Source organism: Pan troglodytes, chromosome 21 (genome assembly GCF_028858775.2).
Source record: "Pan troglodytes isolate AG18354 chromosome 21, NHGRI_mPanTro3-v2.0_pri, whole genome shotgun sequence".
Classification (NCBI taxonomy): Eukaryota; Metazoa; Chordata; class Mammalia; order Primates; family Hominidae; genus Pan; species Pan troglodytes.
This window is the reverse complement of record NC_072419.2, coordinates 47,806,176-47,829,522: the sequence shown is the minus strand read 5'-3', so window position 1 is coordinate 47,829,522 and position 23,347 is coordinate 47,806,176. Positions and strand designations below refer to the sequence as shown.

The following is a 23,347-nucleotide window of genomic DNA, read 5'->3' as shown; positions in this document are numbered from 1 at the left end:
ATGACATAGGGCCCAACAACAACAAAAAAGTACAGTCAGATTTTACCTTACAATGTGATATATGATAGCTCTAGAAGGGTCTGGCCGCTTGCTTCTACTGTTCTTCTTAATAGTAATTATTATCAAGCTAATTGATTTTTATGAGCAGATTAGGATTTAGAAATGATTTTTTTCTGACCAAGGAAGATGAACTGGAGTTGGTATTTCTCCTCTTGAATTGTGCGAATGTTCCTCACTCATCATTGAAATCAAAGAGTTTGGCCATGGGACCTCAGAGATCCTATTCAGTTCTGATTGTGCGAATGTGGCATTGTTTGAGATATTTCTGGACTATAGAAAGCTTCCTTAGTTTATACCTTTATATCATCTCAGGTAAAACAGGTTATAGGAATTATAGCAACATAGGATACTGCTTCAAGTTAATAGTAATTACTTTGAATAGCTAGAGGAGAGTCATTCAGTGAGTAAAAGCCTTGTTATTCAGCAGTTGGCACACAGGAAGTTTCTCGGAATGGGCTTTCCTAATACTCTTGGTTCAGTAGTGAGAGTTTCTTAGGAGGTTGTTGTCACTTCTACTACTGGCTTTTGCCATCTCCTCACAGACAAGGATTAAAATCACTACTGTTGATTTGCCTTTTGGCTTATATTACCCACATGCAGGGTAACAGAGCTTTTACTCTAAAATTAATTCGTTGAATGTTTAAAACACTTCTTTTGAGGAGTAGAGTCTTAATGTTAATGATGGTAATGCATCCTTTCAGACCAGCCAAGCACAGAGCTTCCTCAGTTTGGAAGTGATGACAGTACTAGTGCCTTCTCACAAGTAATATTTGGCAGATATTTTAAGTTAGGTGTTCACATTTTTGGAGAGATGGATTTTTAGTCCAAGCTTTACAGCTGTGTGTAAGATCTTTCTCTTTTGACCCACTATTGATAAGTCCATATATGCTATTAGTATATTTACTAATTTATCAAATACTATGCTAATATTAGTTAGACAATAGTCAAAATAGATACGGTCCCTGTCCTCATGGCCCTCTTTTAATCTTACAGATAAGGATATTTTTTGACATGTAGTCTTGAGTTTAAGGTGATAGGTTTTCTCTAGCCTGTAGTAGAGAACATCAGAAATTTACCTATACAGACTTTCTTTGGCCTGACTTATACACAAAAGATAATTTTTCACCGAAGTTGATCTAATTTACAAATTGCTGTATGTTTCAAAGAAAACTTTTGGGCATCTAAAAGAATTCATAATACAAAAAAAAAAAAAAAATCAAACCCTCAGTATATTTTGGTGCTCTGGCACCTTTAAGGCAAAAATATTCTCAGCCAGAGCTTGAATATATGAGAAATCCTTAAAACTGTTACAGAAGCCTTTCCTCATGCTAGTTTGAGTATTCTGGTTGTGCAGAAATGTTTCCACTAGACCACAGGGTCATCTTTGAAAGAAAAGAGTAACCATTTGTCATTTGAATGCCCTTCCATTATTGGTTAGTTGACATGAGTTTAGGAGACTATAAAAATAAAATATCAGAGCACACTCAAAAAAGAATTATTGAATGTTAAAAACATATTAGCTATAAAGAAAAAAGAAGGCTTGAAAGAGAAAGTTGAGGAAACTTCTCAGAAAGTAGAACATGAAGAGTTTTTTTTTTTGTTTTGTTGTAAATGAGACAGAAAATTAGAGGTACAGCCAAGAAGGTCCATCATTCAAATAGTAACATGAGTTCCATTAAAAGAAAACAATAGGGAGGGAATTATGAAGAAATAATACCAGAGGAATTCTCAAAACTGAAAAATCTGACAGTTTCCAGATTGAGAAAGAATCCACCAGGTACCTAACCTCATGGGTGAAAATAGCCCCAAGGCACATCATTTTGAAAAGATGATTCTAAAAGCTTTCCAAAAAGGAAGAGATGTCACGTACAAATGGGCAGAAATCAGAATTGTTCAGATTCTTCAAAATAAGTGGTGGAAGGAATAGAACAATGGAGTAGTGCTCTCAAAATTCCAAGGAGAAATTGACCTCCAGCCTGTGATTTGCAACCCACCAGTCCATCCAGGTAGAATAGAAACATTTTCAGACATGAAGGTCTCAAAAACTTACATCTCATTTTTAGGATTTTCTAGAGCATTACTAGATGTTGTGCTTCACTAAAATGAGAGTGTAAACCTAGAGAGGAGAAACCTAGGAGTCCACCATGGAGAGAGACTGAGGGAGTCAGTCTCTGGGAGGATGGTGATGAGAAGTCCCAGGAGGCAGATTAGAGACAATGATGAAGGACTCCTGATGGAGGACTCTACCTATAATGACCCAAGAGAAGAACATTGAGCTTAGATTGAAAGGAGTTTCAAAGTTTTAGAGGAGCATTTTAGGAGAACTTAGTGATTCATAGAAAACCATGCAAATTTTTAAATGAGGTAGTTATTATCTTCAGGGAAAAAAATGACACAAAGTTTTAGCAAAGTATAGTTGATGGCTTAGCTGTGAATTAAATGTTGATTTAATAAATAAGGGTGATAATAACTATATTGGGAAGATAACACTTCATCTTCTATAGTAGGAGGACTTCCTGTTTTTGAAAAAAAGTTTTATTGGAACACAGCCATACCCATTTGTTTGCATATTTGTCTATGGCTGTTTTCACATCACAGCAGAATTGAGTAGTTGCAACTGAGACCATATGGCCTACAAAGCCTAAAATATTTATTATCTGGCCTTTTTATAAAAATACTTGCTGACTCCTGTTCCATAGGAAGAAGCCAATAAAATAATGCCTAAAATCGAAAAGAAAATCTAATAGCAGTAATAACCATGTTATTTAAAATAGAATGGAAAGGAGCAGAAGGAACAGCTGAAGTTTAAATGACTGCCTCTGGGAATAGTGAATCAGGAGTGGGGAGTAGAATCGGGGACTGTTTTTTTTTTTTATTTGTTTTAGGCTTTATATTTCTATTGAATTCTTAAGCTAAGTACATGTATTTGAAAAGGTGTGAAGGAAGAATACTGAGAAATTTGATTGGATTAGGAGGAAAAAAAAAGAGGTCACTAGTTACATTGAAAGTAGTTCAAAGCCTTTTCAGTAAACACAGCTTTCCCATTAATTCACTTACTCATTCCACAGGTAATCACTGAAGAGTCCAAATGTCAGGCACTGAGTGCTACACTGCAGGACAGGGTCCCTCCCCGGAGGGTGCTTGGGCCCTCCACAGCTGATGGCATGCACAGACAGGTAAAAGATGGTAATAACATGGTGATACAGCTGCTTTAGTTTAGTGCTTATCACAAGATGCTTATGAGATTTAGGCAGGTCAGGGAAGACATCCCGTAGAACATGACACCAGATCTGAATTTTGAAGGATGAGACCACACAAGGCAGGGCCTGAATAAGACCTGAATGAGCAGGGCAGGAGTCGGAACCCACAGGTGTTCAGTATAGTTGGATGAATGGTGGAAATAATGTCAGAGCAGTAGACAAGAACCAGAGGCCAGATCGCTTATGCAGGGCTCTGTGTTATGAGGAATATGTTTTTATTTTGTTTTAAGACACAATACCCACTGAAGAGATAGCATCTGATTTTGTTTGCACTTTAGGAAAACATACTGTTGGTAGCAATGAGGGTGATGGGGGTGAGGGTAGGAGACATGGAAAATAGAGAAGCACTTAAGAGGCTGTTTCAGGCAAAAATGACAACAAAAAAATATGGGAATAAACCGGAGTCGACTGGAGAGGAACCAAGGGATTCTGGAATTAAAGGAGTTACGGGAAAGGGAAGGAATCAAGGATAACTCAGTTCTGGGCTGGGTGGCATGGCAGGTTGCAGGACATTAACCTCTGATGGGGAACACAGGAGCAGGTAGAGAGAGAGAGAGAGTGTGTGTGTGTGTATGTGTGCGTGTGTGTGTGTGTAAAGGTGGTACTGAGTTTCATTTTGGAAGAGTTGTGGGGTTCTTTGTTGGTACCTGTGGAATGTCTCAGGAACTGGCCAGGATGTGGTTGGATATAGCCACACAGAGGTCAAGAGGAGGGCTTGGATTTGCAAATGTGCAGTGGTCATTGTGCAAAGAGATGAAGTTTGGGAGTTGAGTAGAAAACTCAGGGAGCCTTTCTGGTATTGACAGCATTGAACCCTGGGAACAGTGATATTTAAGGATTGGGTTTTATAATAGGAGGATTCTAGGGAGGAAGCTAAGCCTAGAAGCCTGCAATCAGAGGGATCAAGAAACCAGTGAGATGAGAATTTTAAGAAGAGGAAATGGTCCATAGTTTAAAGTGCTGCAAAGCACTCAAAGCCTAAAAATGCCCATTAGATTTGGTAACTAGGGAGTGATTGTCAAGAACAGCTTTAGGGAAGTAATATGAGAGGAAGTGAACTTTCAGGTGTGTAGAGGATTTGTTCATGTTGTTACTGTTTTGAGATAGAGTTAAACCTGTTCTTTCTTGAGAGGAGGAGAGCTATACAAAGGGAGACATTTAGTGATAACTTAGGGAGAAGAAATGATTCTTCCATTCAAAGAATGCTTATTGCACACCTGCTAGGAGCTCAATCCTATTCCAGACTCAGGGAGTATAGCATGAACAAGACAAAGTTTACTTTGTGTGTGTGTGTGTGTGTGTGTGTGTCAGGAACAGGCAATAAGCTTAAAACCAAATAGATACATAGGAAGTCCTTACTTTAAGCAAAACAGCATTTAAGGAAACTAATTTTTTTTCTCATCAACATTGTAATGAAATAATGTTGATTAGAGGACCTGCCTTAAGTTGTTTCACTTAAAGTCGTTGTTCCACTGAAAGTTGTAGCTTTTTCCAAGAGTCTGGACATTAAGTAAGGTATTACTGTAATATAATATCAGGGAGTAATAAATACCTGGAGGAAAATGAAATTAGAATAAGAGGGTAACAGAGTGGTGGTGGGTGGGAGGTGGGGGTGCTGTTTTCTGTAGGCTGGCTAGGGAAGGCATTGCTGCTAAGGTGATATTTGAGGAGAGTCCTGAATGAAATGTGGAAAGAGTAACTGGGAGATAATCAAGAGACTGAGGTGACTGAGAAGGGGGAGAGAGGGTGGATCTCAAATACAGATGGAAAGGTTACTTGTCCCCAGGAGATGAGGCACTGTTGCAGAGTTTTTGAACTGGAGAGAGAGGAGTAATTTAAAAAAAGAAAACTTTCAAAATGTTCTGATTGAAACTTGGCACCCATTTTTCTTAATAGGAGCATCCTTAGATGGTGAGTGTAAGAAGGAATGGGAGCTTTTATATTGTTTGTTTTTACATCATTAAAACATCTTCTTCGTCATTTACGTCTTCTTCCTGTGACACTGGAGGGATGACCATAAGGACAGGTAGCACAAATGGCTGCCTATAGCTAGTCTTCACCATGTGGCAGACGCCATAGATTGCCATCCCTTTTAATTCTCCTGAGGCCCTCTGAGGCACAGTCAGCATTTTACAGGGGAGAAGACATTCACATGTCTCGTCGTCATTACAGCCCAGATCCAAACTGCTTTCTGGTACTTCAACCCCTTGCTATTAAAGTACCTCCTGTAGACTGCTCACACCTGGCAATAGAGATAGGTATATGTGTCCAGTTTGTGGGCGTGGAGGGTAGTAAGGTGGGGAAATGGGAAGTTGGGGGATTTCTTACCCATTGGACTGCCTCTGAGGTCAGGAGTCTTGATAAGAGGTATTTGGGCAGGGGTTTAAGGAAGGTGGCATTCCTCAAGACATCTCTGCTTTCTTGATTATCTCACTCTTCCCAGATGAGTTACTCTCTGTGTCCTTATTCGTATTCGTAAAATCCCCATGGTATACCCTATTTATGCCTGCTGTTGTTAGAGTGGTTCATAGGAAACAATCTCAAGGTTGAGGATGGGCATGAGTAGATTATAAAAATATGTGTTCACTGTGGAAAATTTGAGGTGGGTCTGATTTTTAGAGTTGCTTCCCACATACTCTGTCTCAAAGTGCCTGATAGAGTGGTGGGGGATAGGGGCCTGTTAACAGCAAAATTCTCCATCGTTATTTTGTTCAGTTGAGTCTACTCTCATCTTCTGTGAATATGAAGGACCTTGGTAGGGGTCTGCTGGGTATGCACTTGTTTGTGTTTGCAAAAACACACACTCTTGTAATGCAATAGACCCTTGGACTGAGCAGGGATTGTTAGTATGGCAGAGTTCTCAAGGTATAGTGAATTTAAATCATTTCTGTGAATAAATGGTTGAATAGGGTGAACCTGATTTTTTTGTTATTTTTTAAAAGTCACTATTACACAACACTGAGGAACTTGGAAATGGCACAGGCACTGTTGCAGATTTTTTGGACTGGAGAGAGAGATAGTAATTAAAAAAAAAAAAGAAAAGAAAACTTTCAAAATGTTCTTATTGAAACCTGGCACCCATTTTTCTTAATAGGAGCATCCTTAGATGGGTGAGTATAAGAGGAATGGGAGCTTTTATATTGTTTGTTTTCACATCATTAGCAGCTTACCTTCTTGTGAAGATAATTAAATGCCGTGCTCCTACGGAAGCACTCATACATAATGCAGCAAGGAGAGCGGGAGTCCCACTAGCTTCCCACCAGTTTCCCCAGTTCAGAAGTTATACAGTTGATATTTTCCGCTGTTGACAAGTTTTCTGGTTTGCCCACACGGAGTTATCTGTAGAATTATCTGTATTATGTTTCTAATTAAGTATTGAGACCCTGAAATTACATTTTGATTTGTTCTTTGTTGAGCCAGAAGGATCTAGTCAGAACTTCTGAGTGATGGCAGCAGAGACTGTAAAGCCATTTCCAGCATTGTGCAGAAGTACAAGCTTTAGGGTGTATCTATTCATCTATTCCTAGTACATAAAATTTAGCCTTACAAAAAGATGACATTGTTTTATGTATTTTTTAATGTGTGCCTTTAAAAAGATTTAAAAAGTAGAGATAATTTAAGGGTGTTTATAAATTAGGGGGTGCAGTCTGGAGAAGGACAAGTCAATAAATGCTTATTGAACACCTATTGATGTTGATGACGTTTGTTATCTTGTGGGGTGGCAGCATGCTGGTGTGTTTTGTGATCTGTTGGGGTGCCAGAAATGATTTGACAGTAAGATGAGATTTGCCAGAGTCTGCTTTCAGTGAACTAGACAGTTACTCTACAGTAACATCGCCATCATTCAGATTTCACATGCACATTCTCTCTGCCTCAGAGGCTAGCCAAGTCTGATGTGATATTTTCACATTTCACCCACCTCATCTCTGACCTTCCCCTAGGGGTCAGGTTCATTTCCTACCCGCTTATGGCCTTGGGAGATATTCCTTAAAGTGGAACTGGCCTATAAAAGGATTGAAAATGTTCATAGATCTAGTGGCACATTGCCTGAGTGCTCTTCAGAAAGCTTGAAACAGTTAAAAGTGCCATTAGCAATGATAAGTAGGACCTGTTTTCCCACATTCCTGGCAGTGTTAGGTGCCCTGCTTGTTTTTATTCCAGTGCTAGTTTGTGGTAGTGAATCAGAAGTTGTGCTTTCTGATGTCCCTGCTGCATCATAATTGTATCAGTTCTTTATACATTACAAAAGTAATTTTTTATTAACATTGGTAGAGTTTTCCTGTAGTGTTTCGTTTTTTTTGTTTTTTGAGGCAGGGCCTCACTCTGTCACCTAGGCTGGAGTACAGTAGTGTGATCTCACTGCAGCTTGGACCTCCCAGACTCAGATGATCCTCCTACCTTAGCCTCCCAAGTAGCTGGGACCACAGGTGGAAGCCACCACACCTGGCTAATTTTTGTATTTTCTATAGAGACAAGTTTTTGCCATGTTGCCCAGGCTGGTCACAAACTCCTGGGTTCAAGTGATCCGCCTGCCTTGGCCTCCCAAAGTGCTGGGATTACAGGTGTGAGCCATTGTACCTGACCTTTCTGTAATTTTTAATGATTTCATTTTGTTGGGCAGAATTTTATTTGAGACATATTGTTAGAAATACCAAAATTGTTAGAAATAATCAGTGCCACAAAGAAAAGTCAGCACGGAGACAAAAGATCTCTCAGCAAGGCGATCTTTACTTTCTGCAGAAAGGGTACTCAATTGCAGATGAAACAATGGTGAGAGCACACCTGAACAAAGGAAAAGCAGATGTATTTATCTCTTATGCATTTGGATCATCCTCACTGCTGTGTCCTGCATCCATTGGCTGGAGCTAGACCTCACACTCTTAAACTAATACCCGATTTGCTAATAGCCTAAAACTTTCCTAAATAGGTAAGTGTGGGGAAGAACAAAGAAGGAGAGGAAGTCGCTTATGAAAGGTTTAAGGAAGCAATAACATTTCCAAATAAGGAATGGGCATAGGCTATGAGCTGGAACGTGCCTGTGAGCATGTCCAACAGTTACTTAGGATAGGGCCTGACAAAGAGTTATTAGCCCAAAGCAAGGAGGCTTGAAGAAAGTTAGTCTTTAAAAGAAACTACTACTTCTAACACTTATGATTCATTCTTTAACAAGAAGGGGAACTTTGAAGAGGAAACTCTTTACTTTCTACACGTATGTCTTATTGATAATACCCTTTTTTATTAGCTGGAATTTTCCCCCAAACTTCTTTATTTTTGACTTTGTGGCAGTTTGTGATGGTTAAGAATGTCAGTTTTCTGGGGTCTGATAATTTAAAGAATAGAGATAAAGGAGATAAACTTGTACTAACATAATTTACCTAGAACTGACTCCACTGTAATGAAGCTTAGGAGATAATTTTTTTCTAAATTTTAACTGCCTTGGTTCAGAGCACTTACCATTTATCTGGAATTTATGGATTCTTCAGGTAAATAACTGTCCTATCAAACACTAACCCTTGCATTGATTCTTAGAAGCACCATTTACTAACTGGACTTGCCTTTCCCTGATTTAGCCAGTTAGTCTCTACCCTCCTCCCCTTTACCTTAGCACCCGACCATGCCTGCTTTCCAACTACTTACCTCCTTGGCCGCTGCACTCTTTGCAAACAGCAGTACCTTGGTAGACATGTCTCTCTAGGACAGATTCCATGGCATTTTGTGGTTCTTTTAATAGAAAATGCCTCTAACTCTTAGAGGGAGAAAAATCTAAATTGACAGACATTAAAATGATAAACTGTAATTGCGGTCCCAAGGATGATTGGAATCATGTCTTTCATTTTTCTGTTTGCGTCCAACATGCCATGAACTTACTTAGAATTGGAACTATCTCACTTTAATCTTTTTTAAATTGCAAATTGACAAATTATGGTTGTATATATTTATGGGGTACACAGTGATGTCATCATTTATGAATACAATGTGTAATAATTAAGTCAAGCCAATTAACATATCTACCACCTCAAATACTTATCTCACTTTAATCTTAAAGCTCTAATCTTAAAAGCTCTATTAAGACTTAATGCCTACACATCACATTCATTTGGATATGAGAAATAATTAGGAAACTTATGGGTAATTTGGTTTTCTGAGTGAGTGGTGTTTTGTAGCTGTGTGGGATGACCAGGAAATCAAAGTCAACAAAAAATAGGAAGCAGTGTTTATATCCCGGCTAGAACCAGAAGCCTGAGATTCTATAATCCTTGTATTGTTTGTATATGAGGCAGGTAAGAGCTTCAGATCTGAGGCAGTAGTACTAGTTAGTGAGGCAGGCAGCCCCAAATTCTGGGTTTCCTAGACTAGGGTTTGTTCTTTTCCCTGAAATGCCCCGACACACTTTTGTACCTCTAAAGACAATTACTGGGCTTTTATGGTGTTCACAAGTCATTTATGAGAAGTTCAGTGTCGTCAAGGACATTATGGTTGCAGTGGGGATGGGGGCTTAAGTCCTGGATAGAGTAAAATCAGTCCTTTAAAAAAAATCATATGAAATATTGCAATGGAATTGTTTTTTCAAGTAATAAATGCACATGGTTTAAATCGTCAAATAATATACCAAATCCTGTCTCACTCCTTAGAGAGAACTGCATTGAACTCTTAGCTCTTTTTTATTGTCTGTATTTCTCTTTCTTGATTTTTCCATTGTAGACATCATTGATTGTTTTCTTCCAAAAGGGATGAGGGCTTACCTTACTTCCTTCCCATCTCCTAATACCTCTCAATAAAGGCATGTTATTGTTTTTGTTCCTTTATTGGTTACCACTAACTTTCATACATGCCAACATCTTTTATAACTGATTTAATCTACAAAGACAATATCTTTTTGACTTCATTTTATTGGGTGCAATAAATTAGGGTCTAACAGAGTTAGATCTAATTAGGTGTACACTTAACGGCTCTGGAGGTTGTTGGACATAAATGTTCTGCAGGAAGTAATCCCCTGTTTGTTTTCCTTGTGTGTTACAGTAATCTGGAGATGTTGAAAATGTTTTATTTTGGGTTTTGTCATAATCTTTGCCTTTTTAAAAATGTTTTACAGAAATAAATATCTTCCTTCAATAGATGAAAATGAAAATACAGAAGAAAGAGAAGCAGGTAAGTGATCACTTTTCTTTTAAGTGAATGCATCTGGGTATCTTGGTGCTTTTTCAACAAGGGGAGACACTGGCAGTGTTGGCTTATCCCTTAATCTCTGGCACTTTCCCTATTGCCTGTATTATAGTAACTGAGAGCTCTGTTCTGAATGATGTAATAATATGGATTTTTCTTGCTGCTCAGTTCATCTTCACGTAGGAGTAAATGTAATGAAAACTATATATCAGAATATTATTCAAATTAGCCAAGTAGAAGAGAAACATTTCCTCCCTTTGAACAGCTTTCTGAGTCTTTTCTGAAAGAGAGATGTGACCGATTCTTTATATTTTATATATATATCCTTCTGGATTTTTGGTTAAACTAAAAGCATTCTTACTTACAGAATCCTTATTTATAATGATCTGTGGATGGGTTCCCCCTAGAGAGAATAGTGAAATATTTGGAAGAATGGGAGCATCAACTCTTTGGCATTTGGTATTTTGAAGGGCGTGTGGGATGGAGAGTGATTTATCTTGCCAGGATCTCTTTCCTTGGTTGGTACTGCTATGCCATGAGTGTAACATATTCAAAGGAACTCTGAGACCTCACTCAGGGAGGTCGGATGGGAGACCTGTCTGTGTCTCTTGGAAATGGGCTATTTCTGTTGGGCTGGTTTTTCTTTTACAGAATTGATTGACAGCCTGGGAACTGGGGTATCTAAATCCCTGCTTTTCACTGGGACTCTGTAACAAAGAGGTTGGGTGAGACTAGCCACTCCTACCTTTCCAGTTTGCTTCTAGGGAACTCTAGTCTAATAATAGGGTGACTTAGGGTTATGGGTTAGGGTTATGGTTACAAGGACTACCCCCTGGTCTGTCCTCAATGGCTAGGTTGGTTTGGGGAATTAGTTAATTCATCTGCTGCCAGATAACAAGAAGAGCAGTGACTAAATACTGCCTACACACTGGATTTATATCTGTCCTAGCTCAAAGAGTTGTCAGCTGATAGGCAAACGCTACATGGAATGCAGTTCGATGTACCAGGAACTTATCCTGTGGATATACTCAGGTGTGCAAAACTGTGTGTATAAAGGCTTAAATTGCTGTTTCACGTATGATAGCAAAAATGGAAAAGAACGTACACATCAGTCAAAAAGGGGACTGTTCAAATCATAGCACACCCACCTAGTGGAATATTATGCTGCTGTTAAAAAGAAGACATAACTGGCTGGATGCAGTGGCTCACACCTGTAATCCCAGCACTTTTGGAGGCCGAGGCAGGCAGATCACCTGAGGTCAGGAGTTTGAGACCAGCCTGGCCAACGTGGCGAAACCCCGTCTCTACTAAAAATACAAAAAAATTAGCCGGGCATGGTGGTGAGCACCTGTAAACACAGCTACTCAGCAAGCTGAGGCAGGAGAATCACTTGAACCTGGGAGGTGGAGGTTGCAGTGAGCCGAGATTGCACCATTGGACTCCAGCCTGGACAAGAGCAAGACTCCGTCTCAAAGAATACATTACTGAAGAGAACCCCAAACCCTCAAAACTATTGTCATTTGTGGTATGTGAGCAGGTTTATATTTCTTAAAGCAATCTGCACATTTGTTTATTTTTAAGCATCCTTTAAGATAAGCTTTTTTTTTTTTTATGGACTCAAAACATTTAATTTTTTAAATTTTATTATTATTATACTTTAAGTTTTAGGGTACATGTGCACAATGTGCAGGTTTGTTACATATGTATACATGTGCCATGTTGGTGTGCTGCACCCATTAACTCGTCATTTAGCATTAGGTATATCTCCTAATGCTATCCCTCCCCCCTCCCCCCACCCCACAACAGTCTCCGGAGTGTGATGTTCCCCTTCCTGTGTCCATGTGTTCTCATTGTTCAGTTCCCACCTATGAGTGAGAACATGCAGTGTTTGGTTTTTTGTCCTTGCGATAGTTTGATGAGAATGATGGTTTCCAGCTTCATCCATGTCCCTACAAAGGACAGGAACTCATCATTTTTTATGGCTGCATAGTATTCCATGGTGTATATGTGCCACATTTTCTTAATCCAGTCTATCGTTGTTGGACATTTGGGTTGGTTCCAAGTCTTTGCTATTGTGAATAGTGCCACAATAAACATACATGTGCATGTGTTTTTATAGCAGCATGATTTATAATCCTTCGGGTATATACCCAGTAATGGGATTGCTGGGTCAAATGGTATTTCTAGTTCTAGATCCCTGAGGAATGGCCACACTGACTTCCACAATGGTTGAACTAGTTTACAGTCCCACCAACAGTGTAAAAGTGTTCCTGTTTCTCCACATCCTCTCCAGCACCTGTTATTTCCTGACTTTTTAATGATCGCCATTCTAACTGGTGTGAGATGGTATCTCATTGTGGTTTTGATTTGCATTTCTCTGATGGCCAGTGATGATGAGCATTTTTTCATGTGTCTTTTGGCTGCATAAATGTCTTCTTTTGAGAAATGTCTGTTCATATCCTTCGCCTACTTTTTGATGGGGTTGTTTGTTTTTTTCTTGTAAATTTGTTTGAGTTCATTGTAGATTCTGGATATTAGCCCTTTGTCAGATGAGTAGGTTGCGAAAATTTTCTCCCATTTTGTAGGTTGCCTGTTCACTCTGATGGTAGTTTCTTTTGCTGTGCAGAAGCTCTTTAGTTTAATTAGATCCCATTTGTCAATTTTGGCTTTTGTTGCCATTGCTTTTGGTGTTTTAGACATGAAGTCCTTGCCCATGCCTGTGTCCTGCATGGTATTGCCTAAGTTTTCTTCTAGTGTTTTTATGGTTTTAGGTCTAACATTTAAGTCTTTAATCCATCTTGAATTAATTTTTGTATAAGGTGTAAGGAGATAAGCATTTATTTAAATCAAAACATTCTTTAGTGATTCCACCAAAATGAATTCTGGTTTCTTGTGAGATTTTACTGGTTCATGTTAAGACCTTTGGTATGTTAGCCAGCTGTTATGTAGCTTCAGTTGGATGGGTTTTTGTTTTGGACCTCATGGTAATTTTGATGAACAGAACAGGATTTTTCATTTAAAAGTTAATATTAGGATACAGAAGCAGGTTACAGAAGTGAGCAACTTTCAGAAATACTTGATCCTGCTCCTCTTATAAATACTGATGGTAGGCCATACTGATAACTGAATTGCAAGAAGTTGCAAAGAATGAAAATAGAAAATGATGTTCAAGTTAAAGCAATATATAGGCTCCAGGATGGAGAATTCAGTGCCTAATAGAGAAGAGGCTCATGTTCTGGAGTGAATTTCAGCTTTGATTTCCATAGAACAGGATTGAAACTCTGACCTTACGATTTAGTTGTATAATTTTGGGTAAGTTCAGCCTTGTCAAATGAACCTTTATGGAAATTTTTCCTTTGTGCTTCTTAACTAGTTGGGCATTCCACCACAGCACTGTTGATGCCATCCATGATGTCATGAGGGTGGTGGCCATCAACATTGCAGACACAGACTGGGCAGTAGTCAGTCCCCAGGAGCTCTTTAATAGTTCCAGAGAGTTCTCTGGCTGAAGATGGGTCCTGCATCTGTCGAGCAGTGTTGACAATCTCATCAAAAGTGATATTTCCACTGTGTTTAATGTTTTTCTGTTTCTTTCTGTCTATTGGTGGTTCCTTGAGGGCTTTGATGATTAGGGCAGAGGCAGAAGGTACCACCTCAATCTGGGCCTGTCTGTTCTGAATGGTCAGTTTCACTGTAATCCTTAGACCCTTCCAGTCACTAGTTGCCTTGGCAATGTCATCATCAACCTTTTTGGGAGACAGACCCAGGGGTCTTACCCTGGGAGCCAGTGCAGACATGGCATCGACTTCACCCCCGGTGCACCTCAGGTATATGACTCTAATCTCATTGGGGTCAAACTTCAGCAGCATGGTGGAGGCAGCTTGTGTCAGATGAATCCGATTCAGGACGACTGAAAAAAGTTGCACCTTGGCCTCCTTTGAGCTGGAAGACAAAAGCCAGCCTTGTTTTTCTGTCATTTAAATGGAAGTAATCATAACATGCCTCACATCATAAGATTAGGATTAAGTGCGGTAATTTGTCGAGTACTTGGTATTTAGTTCGTCAGTGGCAAGGAAATCTTTCAGTTTAACAATAAAAGTAACCATCAAACTTTGTCTTTTACCATGATTCTGAGGTGTTAGAAGTAGCAGCAAATAAAACATCCACCTTTTAAAAACCCTCATTCCTATTAATTCACTTTCCTCTTCCCTGGAGAAAAATGGCATGTAAGTACACTCTGATCTTGATATTCCTCATTTCTTTGTTCAAAATCTTTACCAAGGTAAATTGAGATGGTAGATTTTTACAAATTAAATCAAAACTCAGTAATAAATAATCGTGCTTCTTATTAACCAGAAAGGGCATAATAGGAGTAATGTGCCCAGAATAAAGGGTTTAGAGATTGACTTTGTTTTGCCTAAAGAATCGTTGTAAGAAAAACAGACTTTAATAAAACGTTTAAAAGTGCATCACTCAGGAGAGCTATAGACATTTATCTACATTAAAAAGAACTAAACTGCTTCTAAGAAATACGTTATTTTAATTCTTAAGATGACTAAGCATTATTAGGCAGAAAAAAATTATAAAAATAAAATGTGAACTCTAATCATTGAAAACCTATGTGGCACTATTGATGTATAATATAGTTGTAAATACTTCTTTGCAAGAGGGCACATCCTAATGTTAGCAACAACGAAACTATGATATAGGAATATTGATTTTTATTCATCTCAGCTCCTGCTTGGCACTGGGAAAAACATAAAAAATGATAAATATTACGTAATGTATAATATGGTCTGCAGGCAGGTGTCATCTTAAGGGGTAAGAGGGCTTTGGGACCACATATCCAGTGTAGAAGACAGTTAATAAGCAGTGAATGCAATAGAAATACATAATATTATAAGTAGGATGACGGCTTGGAGCTGACTTGAGTAACTACGGGAGAATCTTGCTTCCTGACCCCATGCCAAGAGTTGGGTAAGCAGAGCCCTTCATTCTTAGGTCCTCTAGAAAACATAAAGATGGGAAGAGTTTTCTTCAGATATACTGTGAGAATCTCAAAGACTTTCAGATTATTAGGCCTTATTTTCTTCCCTGGAGTGAATATGGGTATAATTTATTCACTGAACAATTATTTATTGAGTTTTTCAGCATTAATTTATTAATACTAATTCAGAAATATTTGAGTTCTACTTGGGGTCAGGTTCAGTAGTAACTAAAGCAATTTCTCAAGAAATTTCTAGCCTGGTTACAAACCATTAATATAACCAGGGGATGAAATATGCCTCGGAAGAGCCAGAGTTTTACCTTGTGGTGGAAGATCATGCTCTGGAATTGGAAAGTATGGGGGCCAAGGGAAGGTCAGCCCCACCAAAGAAATTGAGAGTGTTCTAAAAAGAGGCAGTGTCTTCTGTGGGGAGCTAGGTTTCAGGCTTTTTGCTTCAGGGGCCTCAGGAGGAAAGCTTAGGAGGGAAGAGAGTAATATAGGTGGTTTTGGGAAGTTGAAAGACGTGGTGGGAAGGGAGAAAGGAAAGGCCTAGTGTGTGGTGCTAAATTTTGGGTGGTGACCAAGGGTGAACTAGGACAAAGAATAATTCCCAAAAGAATTGGTCCCAGAAGTCCTCTAGGGAGAGATGAGGACTCAGTTTACTAGTAGTATGGATCACTAAATCATGATCCATAATTCAGAATAGTGAAAGAGGAAGAATAGCAAAGTTGATAATATGGTTGAGTGAATAATTTACTTTTAAGACTTTTTGGCCTCATCCTGCAGAGGGTCTGAAGATCATCTGGGCCAATAACTAGCCTAGATGACTAAAGAGCCTCACCCTAGAATCATGTTTCAAAAGGACTTAAAAGGGACCTATCCACCTCTTTTCTCCTCCCTCCTCCAAAAAGGAAAAGAAGCCTGAGCATTAAATGCTTTCCCCTCTTTGAACATATCTTAGTATATTTTTTTCATTATTCTTACTTTATGTTCTGAAACATACACTCGAGGCCAGAATAAAGTCACTGAGATGGCAAAATAACGCTGATTTATTTCATGTGAGCTGTGGATGAAGCTAGGACTGTGTAGCCTGAGGAAATGAAGACTTAAGGGCATCATGTGGAAAAGAGTTAAATGTGTCTATTGCTGGACCTGTGGAAGAGAATGGGACACGTGGGGAGAGTTAGAGGACGATAGGCTTCATATAAAGAAGGACATCCGGAGAAGTTGAGCTGCGCAGCTGTGCCATATGCCTTGTAAGCAGTAAGCTCCCTGTCTCCAGAACTTATTAGTTATTATTTTCTCTCTCTCCTAATTCTTTGCTTGTATGTTAGAAAGCATGAGATGGGAGTTTGAACTTGACCTCAGAGGCCCATCCTGACTAGAATCATAGTTTGCCAGTACATTTATTTATGGTATTTATAAGACCAAAGTAAATTGTATGTAAGTTGACACAATTTTAACTAAAATATTACATAGTAATCATATATTACTATGATATAGTAATATTACTATACATACACAGTAATATGATTATTATAATATAGTATCATATATAACAGTACATATGATTATATAGTAATCATATTACTGTGTAATATTTTAGTATTAAAATACTAATATTTTAATTTTAGTATAAAATATTAACATTAAAATATTTATAGTATGATTAATTATATGTTAATATTAAAATTTAATATTTAAATTGCACTGTGGTTCATTTAATTCATGTTACTATTGTTATCAAATACGTCACTAGCATTTATGAGACAGACACAAAATTTTAATGGAAATAAGCTGCTAATTTTAAAATCCTATGCATAAAGAAGCTATAAGTCTAGTAAGTTTACATGTAGAAAACACTATCATAAAAAAGGCTACTTAAAAACAACTAATGGAATTGCCTCGTCTCCTGTCTTGACCAGAGGAGTCTGGGGAGCTCTGGTGACCAAGTTTTTGAAGCAGCTTCAAAGTGATGATGAAGGATTTGGATCTGTGACATTTTTAGCTCGCACAACGAGTATTGATGTGACTGTGAAGAATTGTCTTCCTCTGCCTAACTTTGTTTTTTTTTTTTTGAGACAGAGTTTTGCTTTGTTGCCCAGGCTGGAGTGTAGTGGCAAAATCTCAGCTCACTGCAACCTCCACCTCCCGGGTTCAAGCAATTATCATGCCTCAGCCTCTTGAGTAGCTGGGATTACAGGCGCCTGCCACCACGCCTGGCTGATTTTTTGTATTTTAGTAGAGACGGGGTTTCACTATTTTGCCCAGGCTGATCTCAAACTTCTGAGCTCAGGCAATCCGCATGTCTTGGCCTCCCAAAGTGATAGGATTACAGGAATGAGCCACCGTGCCTGGCCGCTCTGCATAACTTTGATTCATCCTTGGGAAAACTAGCCCAAAGGGTTAAAGTATCATGAAAAAACCAAAAGTGCAACAGGAGCGTCTTTTTCATTTTGATATGGTTTGTAACTTTATCATGAACTTACTGTCCAGGAACTACGTAATATTTAGATACTGAGAGTAAAACGTTCTCATTTTGTAAGGATAAAAGAAATATGTCTACTGCTAACAAACTACATTCTTACGATGGTGGTTGTAGATCTTTGGTAGCTGCCAAGTCCATGTTTAAAATGACCCTCATCTTGGGACCCTTCTGGGTGAAGCTGAAAAGTCTTAGACATCATTTATTTAATATATGTCCTACTACATTTATTTAATATATGTCCACTTAATAAATTGTTTATTCTTGATATGTTTCTCATCTGATCTGGAGAACAAGTGGATTTATGAAGAAATGGATAGAAGAGGAAAAGTTAGTGAATTGAAAGTCATCTGGGGAAAGGTTGAGGAGAGATACAGGTGTGTTGGGGAATGGGTGATGGAAACAAAATAGAGGTTGGTTAGAGGTTCTTGCTGATTCTTATTTCTAAGTTTGTTGTATCCAGTACACGAGACAGTGTGAAGTGATTAAAAGCAATGGCCCTTGAAATAGGAGTCAAATCCCAAATCTTAGCTTTACCACTTACTAGCCGTGGGACCAAGTTGAGTTATTTAGCCTCTCTAGGCTTCTACTCTGTAAAATGGAGTCATAATATGCCTCTATCTTAAGGTTGTTTTGGTGATACATTTAATAAGCTTAGTATCTTCCTAATACCCAGTTGTTAGTAAAATTAACTATTATTATTATTGACATCTTTTTTTTTTTTTTTTTTTTTTTTTTTTTTGAGACAGAGTCTCACTCTGTCACCAGGCTGGAGTGCAGTGGCGCGATCTTGGCTCACCGCAATCTCCACCTCCCGGAATCAAGCAATTCTCCTGCCTTAGCCTCTTGAGTAGCTGGGATTGCAGGCACACGCCACCACACCCAGCTAGTTTTTTGAATTTTTAGTAGAGATGGGGTTTCACCATGTTGGCCAGGATGTTCTCAATCTCCTGACCTTGTGATCCACCCATCTCAGCCTCCCAAAGTGCTGGGATTACAGGCGTGAGCCACCGTGCCTGGCCTTGGAATCCATTTTATGTGTAAAATATCAGAACAATTCTGGGTGGTTAGAGTCATTGTGACTACAAGGCTGAGATACATAAAAGAACAATTCCTTAACCATGAATACAGTCTTTCTTTTTCTTTTTTTTTGAGACGGAGTCTCGCTCTGTTGCCCAGGCTGGAGTGCAGTGGTGCGATCTCGGCTCCCTGCGAGCTCCGCCTCCCAGATTCATGCCATTCTCCTGCCTCAGCCTCCTGAGTAGCTGGGACTACAGGCGCCCGCCACCATGCCCAGCTAATTTTTTGTATTTTTTAGTAGAGACGGGGTTTTACCATGTTAGCCAGGATGGTCTCGATCTCCTGACCTTGTGATCCACCCGCCTCGGCCTCCCAAAGTGCTGGGATTACAGGCATGAGCCACTGCGCCCAGCCGAATACAGTCTTTCTAACTCTAGGCCGGGGTCCTGGTTTATTATGTGGCAGGGGTAGGAGCAGAGTTGGCCTAAGTTTTGGGCCTAGGGCCTCTGGTAGCCCAAAGCTACTGTAAAACTACATGTGGGCCAGGAATTAAGAGGTAGGAAAATAGTCTTATTCACCCCACTAGATTCTGTTCAGCATCTACTTGTCCTAGAATGTATCACCAAATAATTCTAAAAGACGTATCTCCTGGACTTTGTTGGTGGAGCAAACATCATTCCACTTAGGCAGATTAGGAAATTGAGTTACTGTGAGGTTTTGGTCTACCCAAAGCCATAGTTAGAAATAAAAGTAGTTTCCAAACACAACACAGGCACTTATTATTATTTTCCCTCTCTCCTCCTAATTCTTCCCTGTCAGCATCTAAATTTAGCCATATACTAGCCCACAGTTTTTGTTACTGCCTAGAGTTAACAAGAATTAGGTTGACTGCATATTTAGAGATTTCAAATTTCTAAGACTCTTGAAACATCATAAAAGTATCTCCTGTCCCCGTCTCCCCATTTTAATTGCAAAAATATGGAAGTAGAGGTGGAGACTAAAAACGACAGAGTCAAGTATTTGGGGGTGGAAAGGTTTTGAAAAAATGACATTACCAAATCTGTTGACCACTCTTTAGTGCTTCACTTACCTGCTTCTCAGCAGCGTTTGACACCTGCGATGATTCTGTCTTGAAATGCTCTTTTCTTCAGGCTTCGGGGATACCATGCTTTCAGTCTTACCTTTTTTCCCACCAACTTCGCTTATCTCACTGTTTCTTCTCACTCTGTAGGTTCTTCTTCCTCTGGTGATCCTGAAATGTTAGTGTGTGTCAGGATTTGGTCCTGTTTTCTCTTCTCTCTTTATTCTTGCTGGGCAGTCTAATTCATTCTTGTAGAAATTTTTCTTGGAAAATTATCCAAGAACTTACTGGATTTCTCCACCTGAATTATCCTTAAATACCTGCAACTGAACTGTCTAACCAGCTGTGACTATGTGAAGAACATCAGGATCAAAGTACCTGCTTTGTCACCTAAAGCACAGGACTCCTCAGTAGAGACAGATTGAAATAGAAATGTTCCTGGACTTCCCGATGAAGTTATGTCCTGACAAACCCATCATAAAGTTGAAAATTCATAAATCAAACCATTATGAGTCGGGGACTGACTGTATACTAAATGCAGAAAAAGAAAGAGAGAAAGAGACATACAAATGCACAATCGGACAGACATTGTTCCTGCCCCCACTCTGGTCAGTCTTGCTAATTCCACACAGATGTCTTTGCTGAATGGATAAGTTGCAGTACAATTGCAGCAAAATAAAAGCTGAGGACATGTGGGGTTTTTTTTTTTTCTACATTTAGTATGTTCTGTAGTCAAATGCCTGTTTTAAAAAAAATCTTTCAGAAGAAAGTGAAGGTGAAAAAAATAAAACAATCCTAATTTTAATTAGGAAATAACTTTAGCTACCTGAAATGTTGTCCACAAACTGATTTATTAATAGAAACAGTTACCTCTTCCTTTGAATTTTCATTTTTATTATTTGAACTTTAAAAAAACATAGAAGGTTGCAAATTTTGATGAGCTTTTCTACTCGTTTTTATGTTTAGCTAATTTCTAACACAGAACACCATCTTCTCCCTGCTGGAGAAGATAGAAGACTCCAAAGCCAGCCAGCAGCAGGAGCCAGCGAGGCCTTGCTCACTACTTGGGTTGGAGGTGCAAGGAAGCACAGCTGGATGAAGGGTTTGTGGTGGCCTTTCCAGCCCAGGTGCAAAGTGCACACTTTGTCCTGCACCTCAGTCAAATGTAATCTCTCAGTGCTGACACCTCTCATTCTGCCTTTGATTCTTAAATCCTTATGATTGGGAGAAACATGGATTGTCTGGTAAAACAGTTTTTCCCGCTTATTATAGAAGTCTGTAAAATTTTTCTATTACATGTATATGAAAGTTTTTCTGTTAAAAATACCATGAAAGTAATACATTCTCATTATTGAAATTGTAGATGTCTATTAGAAATAAACAGCCAAATTTGCATAGCCTCAAATGCTTACTATTAACATTTTGTTTTCCTTCCATTATTTGTTCTATGCACAGATATTTATTGCCATTTCTGTTTACATGTACAATTCTATAGACTCCCTTTTTCTCTTTTCCAAATTGTAGATAACTGTTTCTTTCATTCAGTAACCACAGGATTGAATTATACCATAAGCCAGGTACTTTTCTAGGTACTACCACAGAATCACTGCCTCTGGAAGCTTACATTCTACTCATGGGAGACAGGTAAAAACAAAGAACAAAAAAGAAGTGAAAGCTGCCCACAGTCGTATCATCCAGACATGATGATGGTTAACATTTGGTCTGTGCCCTTGCAGACTTTAAAAAATTGTTTTAAAAAGCTAGCATTCGTATAGTATTTTTTAAAAACAAAAATGTGATTAGACCATAGGTTTTCTTTTTTTGCTTCCCAAATGTAGACATGTTTCATGTCTTTTAAACCTCCGTATAATAATGGCTGCGTAGTATTATTCCAGATGATGGGTGTACTATTAATTTAAATATTTTCCTAAAGATTGGCAAACAGGTTATTATAGCTTTTTTCTCTATTAAACACAATTGTGTATCAGATATTCTTATATATAATCCTTTGGAGTTATTATGTGTTTCCTTTATTTATGCCCTAGAAGAGAAGTTGCCCTGTTTAAAAGGATATCCACAATTAAAATTTTGGTATTGTTTTGTTGTATTTTTATCTAATTTGGTCTTAAGGTCACTCCCTGGGCAGTGGCTGTAATTTCTAGCACTGCCCTCATGGGGCCCCAGTGGGGTGGTCGTGTGTGTTTACAGTGTGCCTTTCACTGGATACTTCTCTATCCTGAAGGGCAGCCTAATGCAAGTGACCAGTGACCAGGTGTCCCTCTCACAGAAGACTTAACTTATACTGGCAGACACCTTGTGGCTCTTGTCTAACCTGTGTCCTGTGTCCATTTTATTCCTACCAAGATAACCACTCTCTAGGAGAGCCTTAATCAGGAGGAGAGTTAGGTTAATGTGTGTCAGTCAGGTGAGATACAGAGAAGACAGCATAACAAAACATGAAATAACAGAAGCAGTTTTATTACTTGCAGATCCTAGAGAGAAGAGAGCAGCACACCTCACAGAGCCAGTGAGAAGCGAAGAGCTATCCAGGGCACGCATGTTCAGTCAGTGTGTGGGGAGCAAGAAAGAAAGATGAACCAACCCATGGATCAAAGTCTTCATTAGGGTCCAGGCGGTTAACCATTACCCAAGCAGGTTTCCTGCAGGGAGTTCTAATTGCTGGGTTTAGAGCAAGCAGTTAGAGTTCAGTGGAGTCACTGCGGCGTATCTGGGCAGTCCATGCAGGGTATGGGGTCAGTGGAGCAAGACACGTAGGTAGGCTCTCTGGCTGTCCCGTAGGTGGGTGGTCACCAGGAGGCAGTTGTAAAAGGCAGATATCTGGATTGACCACCTTGAGGAACTGGGAGGAAGCAGGGTCAAGGGTAGAAACTGTATCAAGCTTGATCAAGCTCCACTTCTGGTGTGAGAAAGTCCAGTGTACATCCAAAATGGATGTTGAGGCAACATAAAATTATAAGAATTCACTACATGTTGCTACTCTGTCCTGCAAAAAAAGGCTTTTAATAGTTGATACTCTTGCCAGCAATATTTGAGAGCACCAATTTTGGTATGTCCTAGTACTGGATTTTTCAAAATGAAAATGTAATTTACATACTATAAAATCCACCCTTTAAAAATGTGCAATTTTGTGGTTTTTAGAATATTCACAAGATTGTGTAAACATCACCACTATTTAATTTCAGAACATTTTTGTAACCCCCAATTTGTCTCTTTGAGTTCGTTTTTTGCTGAGCATTTCATATAAATGGAATTATACAATATGTGGCCTT

At 39.0% G+C, this 23,347-nt stretch overlaps 2 protein-coding genes across 10 annotated transcripts in view; one reads left to right on the top strand and one right to left on the bottom strand.

Moving 5' to 3' along the window:
* The window catches only part of CHD6 (chromodomain helicase DNA binding protein 6), a 210,132-nt gene that overhangs the window by 51,787 nt on the left and 134,998 nt on the right, over positions 1 to 23,347 (top strand). For 6 of the 9 annotated variants that reach the window (XM_054674526.2, XM_054674524.2, XM_016937925.4 and 3 more), the window contains exon 2: positions 10,414 to 10,469. The exons of 1 other annotated variant lie outside the window; for it this stretch is intronic. In XM_054674526.2, coding sequence (XP_054530501.1) covers positions 10,437 to 10,469 — 33 coding nt within the window. In that variant the 5' untranslated portion in view covers positions 10,414 to 10,436. Of the gene's footprint in view, positions 1 to 1,815; positions 2,067 to 3,128; positions 3,237 to 10,413; positions 10,470 to 23,347 lie in introns of those variants that run through there. 2 more of the 9 variants (XM_054674521.2, XM_054674522.2) reach the window with 2 other exon arrangements.
* LOC107970028 (large ribosomal subunit protein uL11-like) lies at positions 11,949 to 15,051 on the bottom strand. Its single transcript, XM_054674527.2, has one exon. The coding sequence runs from the start codon at positions 14,459 to 14,461 to the stop codon at positions 13,850 to 13,852; it is 612 nt and encodes a 203-aa protein (XP_054530502.1). The 5' UTR covers positions 14,462 to 15,051; the 3' UTR covers positions 11,949 to 13,849.

Bases quoted from the DNA above. Each gene is read 5' to 3' on its own strand.
- LOC107970028 (XM_054674527.2), bottom strand. From the start codon at position 14,461: ATGACAGAAAAACAAGGCTGGCTTTTGTCTTCCAGCTCAAAGGAGGCC.